The following is an 18,073-nucleotide window of genomic DNA, read 5'->3' on the forward strand; positions in this document are numbered from 1 at the left end:
ATTCTCAAATGTCATTCTTTTCAAGGTTTCCAAAATTTCTTTTTCTTTTTTATTATATATATAGAGATGATATTACAAATACTTTGTTATGTGAGAATTTATGTCGTTATTTTTTTTTTCTTAAATGGAGTTCTTTAATAAATAAAAACTTAAACATACGAATATTAGTCTAACATGAAAATAAATTAAATATATACTAGAATAGAATTTGTTAATTTTTATTCATCATTCTTTATTTAATTAAAGTACTCTTGACATACGAATCCAAACGATCTCGCCCAATTACTATTTCCATGGGTAGCATACTAATTGATGCGTGGCCTCGCTCATGAGACATGGTCCTTCTTGCTTTATATGCCAAACACACTCATAACATGTTTCTTTATCCCTTTTCTCAACGTATATATCAAATCGTTTAGTGACACTTTGCCATTGAAATGTGCCAAAGAATAATGTTGAACCAAAAACAGCGGGTCTAAACCTCCAGTCAAATGAGCCACCTGGATGGAGAAGTCGACTTCCAAGATCATCATCTCCAGACTTGATGTGAATGGTTAGGTCCAGATTCCCATCTAAGTTATTTATGACTGTCACATGTGCTTTTTCAAGAAAAAAATCATTGTGACCAGATGAATAATCATCTTGGGAGTTTCAAAAAAAAAAAATAAATAAATAATCATCTTGGGCGAATGACAACAAAAAGATGCATAGTAAAATAAAAATTCTTGTGAATAGATCCATTTTATTTAATTTGGTGGACTCTTCGTGAGTTAGTGAGTTGGAAATCTTTGATATATATATATATAGAGCACAATCTCAACCACTGACATGAGTTTTTTTTTACACAGTGACTTGAGTTTTATATAAAAGATAATACTTAATAGTTATTAATCATTACTAACTATAAAAGGTGTCATACAAATCTGCAATAAAAGATTAAATATTCGAAACAAATAAAATCATCAATATATATCTATATACATATGTAAAGGAGACTTTAAAAATAGCATTAATCACATCAGCAATAAGAGCATTAAATATATTAAGAAAGACTACAAAGTCATAAATTAAAAATAATTTGTTACCAACTTTTGAGTTTCTTAAAAAAATAATTTGTTAAGTATTGAATAAAAATAGTTAGAATTTTAATTATTAATAATAAATTGAGAAAAATTGAAATATTAAAAAAAACAAAGAAATATATTTATATGTAAACATTATTAAAAATTAGATTAATTAAGTAAAAATAATATTTATTCATAAAACTCATTAAGAAAAAAATATTTGAAATCTATCTATCTTTCTATATCTATGGGCCCGTTTGTTGGTTAGGATATGATATGTGAACAGGATAACAATATGATAAAATAAGAGCAAGATAGACTTTTATCTTATCCCGTGTTTGAGATGCACATGATAAGGACATGATATGATAAGGAAAAATGTATCAAATTTATATTTGAATAAAAAATACATTTGAAAATTGATCATTCTATTAAATTTAATTTTTTTATACATACTCATGAATGAGTCTATATTTTAAAATAAATAAAATTTAAATTTTATTAATTAGCCTATTTTATTGTTTTGAAGATAGCCTATATTTTAAATAAAATTATGCAATTAACCAATTGGTTTTCACTCAGTTGTGACACGTGATAGTTAACTAAATTAAGAATATTATTATTTCAAAAGTACTCTATATTTAAATTATAAACTATTATATAAGTAGATAAATAATTTTAAATAATAGAAGATGAAATATAAATTAATCTACTACTATTAAAAAATCAATATTTGTAACCAATTGATTTTCACTTAATTGTGACACGCGATAAATAAGAAAAATTAATTAAATTAAAAATATTATTATCTTAAAAGTAATTGATATTTAAATTATTATATAAGTAGATAAATAATTTTTAAGTAATAGGAGATGGAAATAGTAAATTAGTCAATTACTATTAAACAAGTAGTCTATTTTACTATTTACGAATAATATTTTTACTTATTTTTTATTTTAGTTGAATTAATATTTTCATATTTATTAATTAATATTATTATAAATTATAAATTATATAATATTAAAATAAATTAATTTGGACTTAGGATACTGAAAGAAAATATATAACTGGTATCCTATCCTGTTCTATCATAGCTTCCCCTTAAAGATAACTTTTACACATGATGGACAAGATAGGATAGGAGACAAGATAGTGTTATCCTATTCTGCTGGCGCAACAAACAACAGATAACAATAGGATATGATTACTATTCTGTCATATCATATCCTGTCCTGACCACCAAACAGGCTATATATATATATATATATATATATATATATATATATATATATATATGAGGATGTATCTTATCAGAAAGATAATCTTATGTGAGAAAATGAGAATAAATCACGACCGTTAGATCTAACCATCAACGGTCAAGATTAAAACATTAAGTCATGTGACTTTTTTAAGTGATCATGTGACAAGCACATGACCATTAAATTCTTTTAATCTTAACCGTTGATTGTTAGATCTAACGGTCGTGATTTATTCTCATTTTCCCACATAAGATCACATTTCTCATAAGATACATCCCTATATATATAGGGGATGTATCTTATGAGAAAGAAAAAAGTCACATGACCATTAATTTGTTTTAATCCAGACCATTCATGATTAGATCTAACGGTCGTGATTTATTCTCATTTTCTCATGTAAGATCACCTTTCTCATAAGATACATCCTCTATATATATATATATATATATATATATATATATATATATATATATATATATATATATATATATATAAAGGAGACTTGAAAAAATAGCATTTATCACATTATCAATAAGAGCATTAAACACATTAAGAAAGACTTCAAAGTCATAAATGAAAATAATTTGTTACAAACTTTTGAGTTTCTTATAAAGAAAATAATTTTTTAAGTATTAATTAAAATAGTTATAATTTTAATTATTAATAATAAATTGAGAAAAATTTATATATTTTTTAAACAAAACAAAGAAATATATTTATATGTAAACAATATTAAAAATTAGATTAATTAAGTAAAAATAATATTTATTAATAAAAATCATTAAGAAAAAAATATTTGAAATCAATATATATCTTCTTTAATATACATACGTAAATGAGACTCGAACCGTAGCATTAAATACAATAGTAGAAATGAAGCCCCCTTATTTAACTCTTAAAAAACACTCATGACTTTTTCATTTTTCATACTCCCTCCGTTCCTTTTTAAGTGTCGTTTTAGAAGATTTTTTCTTCTTCTTATTTAACTGTCATTTTGATGTTTTAAGCATACAATTTGTCTATTATAGCCTTAATTTTTCAATAACCCCACTTCACATTTTCCATAAAATTCTCCTTTCCCAATAACTCTCTTTCCCATTACCTCTATAGTTGGAGGTAAATGGTTTAATGATATGAGAGAGAGTGAAAAAAACTAACAATCCACTATCTTGGTTGGAGAGTTTTATGACTTAATGACTTGAATGTGAGAGGGTAGAATAGGAAAAAAACTCCAAACAATTAACTATCTTGGCTGGAGAGCTTTATGCGAGAACGACACTTAAAAAGGAACGGGGGAGTATTGTTTACTCCCTATCTTTAATGATAAGAAACCAAATTTGCCTATATATATAAACAAATTAGACACTCATAAAATGAAACTAGGTAATGTTTTCATTTATGAACAAATACCGAGAATTAATATTAATTATTAATAAATGATTTAGACAAAATAATTTTAAAATTAAAATTTTCGCAATAAAGTGTTTGTGTATTATTTGGAAAAAATTATATATTTTTTGATCTATTATATATTAGTGAAAATGACTTAACAAGGAGGAAGCTAATTACAAACAAAAAAATTACGTTATTTAATTTTATTTTGACAGAACTATTAAAGTTACAACTTATTATAATTTTAAAATTAATTTTTTTTGTTGATAAAAGCACACAAAATATGTTGTTTTTTTAAACTTAAATATGTTGTTATTATTATAACTTATTTGATAAAATATTTCAACTTACATAATTTTTTAATTTAAAAAATAAATTAGTTATTAAAAATAATTCAATACTAATTATTAAAATAAATTATTAAATTTGAGTATGTATTTATTCAGACAAAGAAGACTCAAAATTGTCTCCAGATTTTTACTTATAATTAATTTTTTTTAATATTCCTTTAAAGTATAATAATTTTTTATAATGTTAAAAAATATTGTAAATAAACCCGTGCGATGCACGAGTATTATATCTAGTAAGTATAGTATAATTAACTTGATTTATACATTAATAAAAATTAATTAGTTATTATTTGACACGGCTGTATAAGAATATTTTTGTGGGTCTTTTATTTTATTTTAAACTATTATTTTTTACCCGTGCGATGCACGGGGGATATTCATTTTTCTATTGCGTAAAATTTTAAAATATGTGTTATTGTTGTTATATGTATTAAAAGATAATGGACATTAATATTAATATCACAGACACCATCCCATAATGTGTACACACTTTAAAGTGTGTTACATTCTCACTACCGCTACACATTAGGGTGGTTGGTGTTAATAAGGGTGTGTGTAGTATTTTTAACAATGGCCAAAGATAATTTATGGATTAATAAAGGATAAAATTTAATTTTAGATATGAGAAAATATTAGTTTGTAAGTATTTTTATCATGATAAATGTGTTTGTTTTTGTCTTGCAAAAAAAAAAACTATTTTATAAAGATGTAAAAAGAAATCTAAGAAATAAAAGGGAGTAAAAAAAAGGAGAGAAAAAATGAAAATACATGAGAGTATTAAGCTAGGAAAATTATGTGAGGTAAATTTGATGTGCATTTAGGTAATTTTCATATAGATTTTTATTTTTTGTTTCATGTGGAATGGAAGTAACTTTCCCATATGAGAGATAACCTCACATGATATGAATGTTCTCTACTCGAACATGATTTCCTTCAAAGAAAGACGTCTTACCAAAAAAGAAAGTAATTTTCATTTTTTTTTTTGAGGTAATAGTAGTTTTCATATAGAATAATTGTTGATTGAGCACAAAAACATAAAAAAAAAATGGAAAACATAAACATATTTTGACTCAGGAAGTTTTAATTCAAATCCTAGTATTGTGACCCGTGAAATACACGGAGATATTCATTATTGTTTATAATGTGTATTTTTTCATATTCTTGGTTATTTTTATAGATTTACGAAAAGAAGAATCATAAATTAAAAGAATAAAATTCATTTTAAATATAGGAATTGTTGAATATGCTTCACACTGGTGCTGTCATGCCTGATTTGAGAGTTTATGCATCTTGAAGTTATGCCGGATTTGTTTTGCATTTTTTTAAGCCAAGAAAAGGTTTTTACTTAGATATCCAGATAACTTTACTATGGAATATGCATATGAATCTCACATAGAAAAGAAGAGCTTACCTAGAACAAATTGTCGCCCTTGACTGGCTAAATCCCAAAATTTGTTGTACACTTGGTGTTTTCATCATTTCTCCTTAAATTGCTCTATGTTGCAAGGTCTTCAGAACTTACACATAAGCTACTTAACGCTCAATTCCTAGTATGCTTCCATCAAACATGGTTCCTTTCAACTGTGTACCCAATCTCAAACTTTATCATCAACATCCCAAGTTTTTGGTCTTACACAAATGATCTTGCAAACTATATATTTGTGGTCATCCCAAGTTTTTGGTCTTACATAGATGATCTTGCAAACTATACATATATGTGCTACCTTTATAATCTTGCAAACTATATATTTGTGGCCATCATCATCGTCGCAACCTTATCGATTCCTAACAGTGAAGAAAAGATTTAGTTGAATATAAATGCATTAATTCCATTGTAGTAATAACTAATAAACTAATTTCATAGTAAAGAAGATAATCAAAGCTAAATTGTCCATCCTTAATCGCATTCTAGATTACTTAATCAAATTAAAATCGATGAGGATGTAAGCATGGGATAAATTCATCTCTACCATGATGAACTTAAATAGAAAGTTTCTAAAATATAACAGTCTTCTGCAAACAATATGAGCTTGGGAAAGACGGATATTGTTCTGAACATGGCATGAAAAACTAAAACGCATCTGAAATGTTTATGAAGAAAAACTCATACCACGAAAACATACCATGCACTAATAGAGAATAAATGGTGAAAGTAAAAGCCAAGAAAAACTCAAACGCATCTAATGATGAAAGGAGTAAAAGTAAAAGCCAAATAGTGTAAAAGTCAGATGCAGAAATGCTAGTGTAAAAGTCTTCCATCTTTTTACTTCATATTCACTATAAAGCACAATCAAATGCGCTAGTATCATATCTTCCTTTCCTATAATACATCAGTACTCCTATAGGAACTCAACAATGACTTCACTCCAATTCTTCTATTAGTGGTAGTATTCATCATCACATCTACATTACAGCTTCAAATGCATTTTGCAACTGTACATCTAAAAAGATAGTTAGGTCAACGAAATGTCACGGTACTTTTGACAAAAATATGTTTACCGTTACCCTTCTACTGTTGGATGAAAGCACATAAGTATTTCTATTATCCAACTACTTTTGCAAGTGACTTAATGCTTATCCCTGAGTTATATCAAGATCAAAGGTAGCGCCAAGGCTTGAAAAAAACTTTCCCCTCCAGTGAAATAGAATGGTCTTCTCCAGATATAGAATCTCAAGTTCCCAACCTAACTATCTAGAGAAAAGGTAATCTAGCATGTCATTTTCCTGCCATAGAAGGAAATTAACATTAAAATAGAACCATAAAAGCAAGTGAACTAATAATAAGAAAATAAGAAATGAAGCATAAATTCATTCCCATAGAAGAAAACGAATAAGAGAATATGACACATGTGAATGATAGTAAAAGAGGTGAAAAGAAAAAATTACACAATGTAGCATGAACAATAAGAAAGAAATAACAATAAAAAATTGAAATAAAATTGAATATTGATACACACTATAAGTCTTGCTAAGTAGTGGAGAAAAAAGCAGTTATAGAAGTGAATATTGCTGCACATGGTTTTCTTCGCATGAATGATGCATGCATAAGTGTGCTAACTTTAGACATCAGCAACTTTCTTGGACAAATGTAAAGCTAAAATGTGTGTTTCATGCCTTCCAAGTTCATTCAACTAAAAGTAAATGTCAACTTTCTTTTTGTAAGTAAGCAGTTTCAATAGCGCACTATTCAGAGAAATTTATAAGTTGCTAGAATATAAAAAGGTATATTTGAGATAGAAACAGAGATAATACTCGAACTAAAATGGTAGAGCAGCAAATTACCATGTGTCTTGATTCATGTGTTTAAAAAAATCTGCATAAAAAAGGTATTTTTTCCAGAACAATATCCATATGTCTATCAAGACACAATTAGTTTTAATTTTAGGCTTAAATACTCTGTAGGTCCCTGAAATTGTACCCCGTATCAAAATAAGTCCCTGAAAATTTTTTTTCCGATTCCGGGTCCCTAGAAAAATTTGTTTGATCAAAATAAGTCCCTACGTCGGAGAAGACAGTGGTTGCCTCCTCATTGTTTCCACAAACCATGAAATAACATGTTTAAAACACTCCTAGACCTTCATATATCTGATCTGGGCGAAGAAATCGCAAGAAACAAAGCTAAAACGAAGAAACCGAGAAGCTCCATAAATTCCGGCGAGAAGAAATCAACTTGCGACTGACCTTTTCTCTTCAACTGTGACGACCCAGCCCACGAGACCACCACCACTGAGTTCCTGAGGACGAGACGAAGCCGGCCCAACACCCTGGTCGTAGCGCCGCCATGACCGCCGTCGTCAACCACCGTCTTCTCCGGCGTAGGGACTTATTCTGATTAAAAAAAACAATTCCAGGGACAAGGAATCGGAAAAAAAAATTTCAGGGACTTATTTTGATACGGGGTACAATTTCAGGGACCCCTAGAGTATTTAAGCCTTAATTTTTTTATCGATAACTCATTGATCATGAGGAACTGCTCAACTTTTGAACTGCTTCATGCAACCTACCAGTGTACAACCAAATCTCAATAACATACCACATTTAGTAATCAGGGAGCTATATGAGGCATGAAACACTTTTATTATGAAAGAAAATAACATAAAAATTCAATATAAGTGACAAATTTAAACTTACTACGGTGAAACTATCAGTAAGCATAGGTGAAAGAGGCAAACAATCAAAATGGTGTTGTTCCCAATTTAGAACTTATTACTAATGAGTCCTCTGGTTCCTGAATAATGGCTGCTCCCTGAGACATCAATTTACAACAGCAAAACATATTTTTTCATGTTCAGTAAAATTATCAAATGATGTCAAGTTTTAGGAGTGTTTTTTTCAAGTTTGGACATGGAGAAGAGAAATTTGAGTGATATACAATCTCCAGAACTTATGGTCATGCTTTATAATGTAAATACAATGTTGATCAGTTGTAAATTTTGGCTTGGAGACTTCATAGTCATTATATTGTAGAATGTGTAGAGTTTCAAGTTTGCCAGGAGTAATTGATGAAATAATGCCTCAAGGAATGGCTTAAGTGTAGAGTTTGACGTGCACAAACAGAAAAGGATGAGGAAATGTCAGAAAGAAGCAAAATAAAAGAAGATTTTATACCGGTGTTGAAGATGAGGATTTTGATGAACGCCTCTCAACAAACACTCTGTTCCCTTTCCTTCTCTTTCAATCTTCCACCTTCTAGTCCAAAATCAAAAGAGAAATACAAATTAAAATAAAAGTGGAAACCATAATAAGTGAAGTAAGTTGAACAGAAGAAACCTAGAATCAAAAGATTGAATAAAAGAAACAGGCATACATCACATTTTTCAGCCTAGTTTATCTGAAGAACTAATAACAAATCATGTTGTTATATAAATTTCATAGTCTCCGTGTTCACCGCAGAGACACCATCGTGTTCAATTCTCTCTCTCATGTGAGCAGCGGCGCTGAAATTTCTCTTGCACGGGGATCCATTTGATTTTTAAGCTTTGCTATACTTTGGAAAATAAGAAACGGAAAAAAGCCAAACGGTGGAAGAAAGAAAAGCATCAAGCATTCAAGCCGGAAGCGTTGCAAAATCCATTTCATCAAGTTTACCAATCATGATGACACATGTGCAACTATTTCTATAAATAAATGTCATTTATTAAGAATTTATTGTTAAAATTTGAAAAAAATTACGTATAAACTTGATGGAATGGAGGTAAGGAACTTGACCTAAGTTTTATCCTTTAAAATAACTGTCAAAAAGAAACATACATATTAGGAAATTTAATTAATACTACCTCCGGTCTTATTTATAAGAATAAAAAAAATATACATAGTTTAAGAATGTAGTTAAATTAGTATAAATGCATTAAATTTGTTTTAAATTAACATAAACTTCCAAGATTACCCTTTGTTCTAGTGTTGGAGAATGGCAAGGAGAGAAAATAATTAATTGGACACATTTTACTAGTTAGAATTAATAATGACATCATTGAAAAAAAATACTTAATATAGTACAAACTTCTATTTGGTTCTTAAAAAAAGTACAAAGATTTTTCTTCTCTTTGGTTCTTATAAATAGGACCGGAAGTAGTATTGTTAATTTTTTAAAACATATTATTTATTATCCTAGTTTATCCTTTGTAGTGTTTTATTATCTCTCCACATTTATTTATTGTTCTCATAGGGTATTATATGGAAAAATATCAATTATGTTTTCTTGAAATTTTATGTGGACAATTATTATGAATTTTTTTTCTCTAGGGAGTAATAAATATGTATGATAATGCTAAACATGGGTTAATATTTGAAAATGTTAGTTATCAACTACAACCAACTCACCAAGTGTTACAACTTCATGGCCATGGGGAGAGTTTTGAGTTTTGAAACCTATCTGTTAGTATTTACATATTTATAGACAAGTAAATTTAACAGCAAGTTTGATTTCGAAAGCAGCAAACTATACAGATGGATTTTATCAGAAAAAAAAAGGTTCTCATGTCTAACAAAAATTCTTTCTTCTGATCTTCTATGCATTCGATACATCTTTTCTTTCACCCGTGTTCTGCTTCTGCCACTCTTTTTAGCTGTTAGACAAAAAGACAGAATTTCAATCCTGTAACATAATTGTCTAATAACGTATTGGTGAATGATATTTAAAACTACTTACAAGGCCTGAGAGAAGAAGTTCTAATACTTTCTCTTAACTTGTGAATCTTCAATTTCCTGATAATAAATTGGATAATTTCTTTCAAAGTTGCTTTCCTTCCCTCCTTCCAGTTCCAAATTTCAAGGATTGCATATCTTCCACTTGAATTGTATTCTTCCATTTCCATCAGTGCATTTTCCACAGCCTTGTATACTACTTCACCACACTCATTCTTCAATCCTTTCAGTTTTTCGTCATTTTCATCAAATACTACCTGAAGTTATCAGAAATCTAGAATCTATGACTCCACCATTATGAGGAAAATGCGCTTTCTGGTTTATAATTGGGCATTCCATTACAAAAGCAAGAAGCATTTGGAACTACAAGTAACAACTAGATTAATCATGGCATCTCCATTTCTTGCATCAAAAAACTACAAATTATACTTTTGACAAAAATTAGCCTCAAATCAAATCATTGAAAACTTTTATGGTTGTTCTAGAACTATTACTCAGCCTGAATTCTGATAACCATACTAAGGTATTGATGTTGTCACATTCAGGAAGGAAATAAAGTTGATAGCCATTTGATTCAAAGTGAAAATTCATAATCATGTACCTGTGGAATGACATTGACCTCAATTGTTTTGAAAGGATGCCAAGCTGAATCCTTCAGATTCTCTTCCCATGATGAACATAACTTAGCAGATATATCCTGCCACTGTTCACATGAGTACTTCTGCGAGCAAAAAGTTTGAAAAGGTTTGGGATCTAACTCTCCCATTCGCTTGATTCCAAGTTGAGATCGACCTCTGAACATGTCTTTTAAACTCTGCAAGAAATAAACTGACACTTTACATCTATTCACATATCAGACAGATATATGTTAGCAAAAGAGTATTCATTAAGGAGGTGTAAAATCTCACATCTAGAGATTCTTTACGAGCATCAAGTATTCCTTGTTCATATTGATGTTCTTTAACTACAAGGGAACTGTTTAGGTTTTCCACGAGCTCTAACTGTTCCATTTTGTCCTTTAATTGATTTCTAAAATTAGTAATTTGAGCGCTCAAATTTGCCAAGACTTTAAGACTTAGAGGTTAGGAGATATGATAACATGTAATGGAGTCTAATGTAATTCAATAGAGTCTCATCAGTGCATATTAACTGAAATATCACATTCATTCTTAATCAATGAAAGGAGATTTCATTTCTTCTGTCAATTTTTCTTTGATGGTATTAGAGCTCCGTTATGCAACTTTGAGTCATGGCGAGAAACTCAAATTCGAACTCTTCATCAGCCCTAACTACTTCTAACAGTCTAACAGCCTCACCACTAGCCACTTAAAAGTGAATCTATTTACAAATTGAGCTTGGTTAGCCACTGGCCCGCGGCGCTACCATAATATTCCTTCTCTAGGAGAAGCAACTGCTCTGGTCTTCTTGTAAGACCTGAGAGCTCTTGCATTTTTTTCAATAGAAATCTCAGTCATCAGAATTTCATTTCTAGTTTCGTATCAGTGTGCATGTCAAATCTAAGTGGAAGTTTATAATACACAAAATCTAGAGATTCTATAACTAATTTACTTCCAAATCACTGCCACATCAGCAGAAATTATTTCACGTTATTTTTCCCAGCCAACATAAGTTATAAAGACTTCGGAGAACCATCTCAATCTCAGCTTGTGTTGCTCAAAATTGGCACTGAGTGTACTACAACTCTATAAGTAACTGAAATAACCATTTCTAATTAAGGAGAAAAGAGCCTAAAGTTCAAAATGCAAGCAAGTAAATAAAACTGATACTAAAAATAAACTGGGGATCTAATTATATAAAACCAGACAAGCTTCTAATGATTTATTTTCTGGCATCTGCAGAATCTGACTATTACTTACTTTCTGAATCTCTTCTATGAAGTTCTTCTCCTGTTGATCATTTAGGGCTTTACTGTCCTCCAATTGCTTGCTAAGGCGCCAATTTTCTATCTTCAAACATTCGATGTCATGATTCATCTTAGAGTTCTTGACCCTCATCTTGTGTAATTCTAGAAAATATTAAGCATAAGTTTAACAGAAGAAAACTAAGCAAACAGTATTAAAAAAAATCCAATAATATATTTAAGGCAAACCAACACACACACACCGACACACGTATATATAGACAAATGCAGGAGAAATAAGAGTGTCACATTAAAGAAGTTATAAAATGGAATACCTGAATCATAAGGGTGTGTTTGTGAGTTGAGTTTTGGAGGGGAGGGAGAGGGAAGGGAATGGGGAGGCTTATGAGAAGCCCTCCCCTTGTTTGGGAGTTTCTTAAGACAAAACAACTAAGGGAATTAGATTTCCCACCCCCTGTTTTAGATTTCCCACCCCATTTAAAAGTGGGGAAAAACCAAAATTGCTCCTCCGTGTTTTAGTCCGAATGTTATAAATTCGGACTCAGTTAATAATAGAACAAAACTATCAATTCAGATTCACATTTGTAACGGGACAGAACATCAACTATCGGAGGTCTCAAGAGAAGCGACCCAGAGGCACCCAAATCGACCCACACATCACGACCAAAAGCGACCAAGAATCATCTGTGTTTCAAAACCGACCACACTGAGGTAATTTGTTGGAATCCACGACCAAGAATCATTTGTATTTTGAATCATTTGTATTTTGATGAGTTGGTGTTGTGATTTCAAATTTAGGGTTTCAAATTTAGGTATTTCAGATTAGGTTAGGTTTCGAATCCCTTTTTATGAGTTGATTTTGTGAAATTTCATTCCTATTGTGATTTCTGGGGTATTTGGGGTTCTGAGGTGCGAATTTGGGGATATTCGTACTCCGAATCTTGAAGATTCGCAATGGTTCAGGACTTCAAGATTCGGAATGGTTCAGGACTTCAAGATTCGGACTTGAGAGATTCAGTAGTGTCTCTCCTATTGCTTCTGTTATTGTTTTTCATGATAAGATGAATGGGGTGAAGATAATTTCCATGCTTTTGGCTATCTTAGGGTAGTGGTTAAGGACATAACCAACTTGAGATTTCACATTTGAATTTCATAACATTATTTGAATTGTATTGAAATTTCATAACATTAGTTTACTGTTTATACTTGTGGATTACTCATTACATAGCTATTAATCTGTTTTCCTTATTTTTCTTGATAGATTATGCCAAGGACAAAGCAACATAAGAGGGTATCGTCTGAAGAGTTGGCCGATCGTCGTGCCTATCTCCACGCTTCTCATAGGCGAGGTGATCATGATACAGATGTGTCGACTTCTCGGAAGGGGGGTAGGAAGGGGGCTCCGAAGGCAACCACTGAGGTTCCTGCCCCTGCCACTGAGGTTCCTGCCCCTGCCACTGAGGTTCCTGCCCCTGCTACTGAGGTTCCTGCTCTCTCGACGACGCCTGAGGTTACTGCTACTGAGGAGGTTTCTCCTCAGTCGACGCCTGAGGTTACTGCCCACGATACCGTTGAGCCTTCAACCTCTTCACTTGATATTGATGCAGTTGAGGAGCCATTGGAGTCGGAGTCGGAGTCGGGGTCTGAGTCTGAGATTGAGGGTGAGGATGTAGAGGTAGAGGATCCGAATATGCCGCCGCTCCAGAGAGATCCACCGTTTCCTGGTGGGCCGGTTGAGTTGTCACTTCTGCAGCATTACCCGGATCACATAGCGCCGTGGACGTGGCATACCCTACTAGGCACCACTGACCCTCGTTATTCTGAGCGAGGTGATTTGAGGCTTGCCACTGCTGGTACGAAGCTCGGGCTGATGACGTGTGAGGGGGACAATTACAGGGAGGTCCGCTTGATTGTGGAGAGGAGCGGACTGTATCCACTGGTCAGGTGCAGCTATGTAGAGACGGATCCAGGGCTTATATCGGCCCTTGTGGAGTGGTGGCACGAGGAGACTAGTAGTTTCCACATGCCATTCGGGGAGATGACTGTCACCCTTGACGACGTCTCTGCTCTTCTTCACATCCCGGTTGGTGGGAGATTCTACACTCCAGGAGTGGCCTCGAGATATGACGTGGCAGAGACCTGCGCTTTGCTGTTAGGGGGGATGCAGATTTGTACATGGCTGAGTTTGATGTGAAGAGGGGTCCGACTATGAGGTTCAGCTTCTTGCGAGACCTTTACCCGACAGCTGTTGCAGGTTTGTTTCATTCATTATCTGAACTTTTTCCAACTATTATTTATATTTACTTAATCATAATTGGTATTACATTGTAATGTAGAGGGGCGGTACGAGCATGCAGCCAGGATGTACCTGATGCATCTTATTGGCGCGACATTGTTCGCCGACAAGAGTGGGGGGCACTCATTCTCCGCCCGTTGGATCGGCATGCTACAGAATCTTGAGCGGGTGTCGGAGTTCGCGTGGGGCGCCATGGCCCTTGCCACGTTGTACGACCAGCTTGGACAGTCTTCTCGCAGCGGGGTCAAACAGATGGGCGGTTACACTTCCCTGTTGATGGCCTGGGTCTTTGAGCACTTTCCAGACAGGCTCGTTCGCCGGTATGCGAACCCGGCTTACACAGAGGACCAGCCCAGAGCTCGTAGGTGGACAGAGTCACGGTCGGGGCATGCTAGGCTTGACGAGAGGCGAGTACTACTTGATGAGTTGACGGCCGACGACGTCACTTGGACTCCATATGAGGCCCACAGGGAATGGCGACAGCGGGATGAGAGGGCTTTGTTCTCAGGCTACATTCGGTGTCCCTATCCCCCTGCTGTGCGACCTCATCTTCCGGAGCGGGTCATGCGACAGTTTGGGTATATACAGACGATCCCGCGCCACCCTAGTGAGATGGATAGATCTCCCGCAGCTGAGGCTGTTGATGCGGCATTCGCAGATTATGTGCAGTACTTGTTCCCTGAGGGCGACCCTGCTATAGAGGAGGGACAGGCTGTGGGCGGTTACATGGATTGGTACGCTAGAGTGTCTCATTGTTTCATCATACCGGATGAGAGGAGGATTGTTCTCAGTGCCGTGGTAAATTTTAAATTTTATTTCTATTTTCTTTATGCACTTGTGGTTTTCTGTATGTGATTTACTAACAGCGTTTTTTTTATTATTTACTTTCAGGCTGCTTTGCGTAGGGCTTTAGAAGTCCTTGAGCTGTCACTTGAGGTGGATGATGCTTTGTTGCCAGGCACACAGGCCCGCGCTTTAACGGAGAGAGCACTTCGCATCCTCCAGGACTTAGCTGGGACACAGGGCATTGCTTACGCTGCTGGGAGAGGAGGTCTGGGAGCAGGTGGCCGAGCAGGTGGCCGAGCAGGTGGCCGAGCAGGTGGCCGAGCAGGTGGCCGAGCCGGTGGCCGAGCAGGTGGCCAAGCAGGTGGCCGGGAGGGCGGCAGGGCAGGAGCCAGGGGAGGCCGTAGGGGTAGGGGAGGTCGTCGGGGTAGGGGACAGTAGGGGACATTAGTTGTATGAGCATTTTGTTGACATTACTATTACGATATTAGGGGACTATGTATTTTGCACTACTATTTCGGATTAGTATGAGTTTTATGTTCACTTTAACGTATATTTTTTTTTTTCACTTTTACCCTAAACCCTAATAATTTGTGAGCTTTATGTTCACTTTAACATTTTTTTTTCTTTTTCACTTTTATAATCAACCCTAATAATTTTTAAAATCTATTACTTTTATAATCAACCCTAATAATCAACCCTTGTAATGGAAGCCAAAACCTGGCACTCAACAACCCAAACCCTTGTAATGAAGTTTAATCTTTAAGATATAATCCGAAACTTCAACCTTCGGATCAGTATGAAACTTCATCCTTCGGATTAGTATGAAACTTCAACTTCCGGACACCTCTGACAGATTCTACCACCTTTTTCAGCACCATTACTCCATAGCTTCACCTACCTCACCACCATTATGGCCTGCATAAACTCCTCAACCACCAAACCACCCCCCATTACATTTCACTTCTGATCACCCTCACTCCCTCACTTCCTCTTTTCTTACTACCCCTCAACCCCCCACCACCATCATTGCACCACCAACAACAACCTTCATCAACCAGCACCAACAACCTTCATCAACCAGCACCACCTTGGTATGTATCATTGCATCCATTATAATATACATATATACGTTTGTTTATATTTTCTACTATTTAAATTTCTCTTCATTTTTTGCCACCACCATCACTTCAACTTTTCTGCCTCGACATAAATCCGAATGTTCAAGTCTCGGATTAGTACGAAAGTTATAGTCTCGGATTAGTACGAAAGTTATAGTCTCGGATTAGTACGAATGTTCATTATACGGATTGTTAACCAGTGGCAGATTGGTTTATGCAGGCAGTATGACGAGCACATTTTTCTATGATGATGAAATCCTGCTTCTAAAACAAGATAATGATGTCAGTGAAGGAATGTTGCTTCAACAACAAGATAATGTTCAGCCTATAAGTGTGGATACCACTCATTTATGGTCGTCCGATCAGGTATTCATTGCGTATACCATAATGACATTATTGTTTAGTGATGCTTGAATTGATTACTAATTTTAAAATGATATGTTACCACTGTACAGATATTTGAAACTGTTGATGACCTTAAACAATGGGCTAAGAATGTTGGGAAGGACAATGGATATGCGATTGTGACTGGAAGGTCTGATTATTCCAGAAAAGGTGGAAATATGTATATTGTTTTGCGGTGCTCGAAGCATGGTGTGTATATCCCGTACAAGGACCCTAAGTCCTTCAAGTACAACTCCACCGGATCACAAAAATGTAATTGTCCTTTTAAACTTAAAGGACGACCTACGGAGGGTGATAGAAATTGGTGGCTGAAAATGTTATATTCATGTTTCTCTCATGACATCTGAGATTGAGATTCAGGACCCTACGGGCACTGTTGGCGCTAGTATCCATCACAAGGTCTTCACTGAAAGCGTATTTGCGAAAGACATAACTGTTGGATCTGTTCTGCTTCTCCAAAAGGTTAATCTATAGGCAACTTTAACATTTTAAGCTTCTTTGGACAACTTGGACATCACATCGTTTCTTCACTTTGCTTTCAGGTCGCTGTGTTCTCTCCTAGAAAGTCTAATTGTTATCTGAATATAACCTTGTCCAATGTAGTCAAGGTATGATAATCTTCTTCCACATCTAAAATAAAGCATTTGAATCTTTTCCACATCTACAACAAAGCATTTGAATCTGTTTTCATTATACAGGTATTTCCAAAGGACAGTACACCTCCACCTGGAAGCTTCACAAACATAACAGAAGATTAATATTAGTTCTTTACTAATTCTATATTAAGGACTATTTGTGTAACTTTTGAAATGCTGAACTTAGATTATGTATTGTTATTTTGCTTTACTTTTCCAATGCTTAACTTGGATTATGTATTGTAATTTTGTTTAAATTGGATTATGTAACTTTTCAATTTTAAAGTCATGTTATATTTGCTGCAATTGGACTAAAGTCATGTTATTTTAACTGTAATTAAAGAATCTGAACGTTTAACTCTCGGACTAGTCCAGAACATCAACCTCTGGACTGATATGGAGGTTTAAGTCCCGGAGGGTATTCCCGGCATTTTTTTAAAAAGGCTAGGGTGGCAATTCTAAACCAGGGGGTGGGAAATCTAATTCCCAACAACTAAGGACGAGTCTTGGAGGGTTTTCCAAAATTCCCCAAACCCATCCCCCCTTTTTAAAATCTCCCAAACAAGGGGAAGACTTCTCATTAGCCTATTATTCCCTCCCCTCCCCTCCAAAACTCAACTCACAAACACTCCCCTAATTGGGGGTTTTGTTGGAACCCTCCCTTCCCCTGCTCTCAGAGCCTTCCTCCAAAACTCCCAAACATAGCCTAAGGAGAAGATGCACAGATATAATTGTGCATCCA

General features: G+C 34.0%; 2 protein-coding genes and 1 long non-coding RNA gene across 3 annotated transcripts; 1 reads left to right on the forward strand and 2 right to left on the reverse strand.

The window, feature by feature from the left end:
- Positions 1-6,302: 6,302 nt before the first annotated feature.
- LOC130723662 (uncharacterized) lies at positions 6,303-8,848 on the reverse strand. The gene is made up of 2 exons (XR_009014320.1): positions 8,674-8,848; positions 6,303-6,789 (listed from the first exon to the last, which is right to left on the reverse strand). It is a non-coding gene; the product is annotated as an uncharacterized LOC130723662 (long non-coding RNA).
- A 999-nt stretch (positions 8,849-9,847) lies between these two features.
- Positions 9,848-12,256, reverse strand: LOC130724573 (factor of DNA methylation 2-like). The gene is made up of 4 exons (XM_057575841.1): positions 12,087-12,256; positions 10,811-11,023; positions 10,214-10,466; positions 9,848-10,130 (listed from the first exon to the last, which is right to left on the reverse strand). The coding sequence occupies exons 1-4, from the start codon at positions 12,222-12,224 to the stop codon at positions 9,934-9,936; spliced, it is 801 nt and encodes a 266-aa protein (XP_057431824.1). The 5' UTR covers positions 12,225-12,256; the 3' UTR covers positions 9,848-9,933.
- Positions 12,257-14,272: 2,016 nt separating this feature from the next.
- LOC130721982 (protein MAIN-LIKE 1-like) lies at positions 14,273-16,317 on the forward strand. Its single transcript, XM_057572571.1, has 2 exons — positions 14,273-15,185; positions 15,279-16,317. Exons 1-2 carry the CDS (start codon positions 14,454-14,456, stop codon positions 15,609-15,611), a joined length of 1,065 nt encoding a protein of 354 aa, XP_057428554.1. The 5' UTR covers positions 14,273-14,453; the 3' UTR covers positions 15,612-16,317.
- Positions 16,318-18,073: the final 1,756 nt, after the last annotated feature.

The sequence above is a fragment of the Lotus japonicus genome, chromosome 6 (genome assembly GCF_012489685.1).
Source record: "Lotus japonicus ecotype B-129 chromosome 6, LjGifu_v1.2".
In the NCBI taxonomy this organism is placed as follows: domain Eukaryota; kingdom Viridiplantae; phylum Streptophyta; class Magnoliopsida; order Fabales; family Fabaceae; genus Lotus; species Lotus japonicus.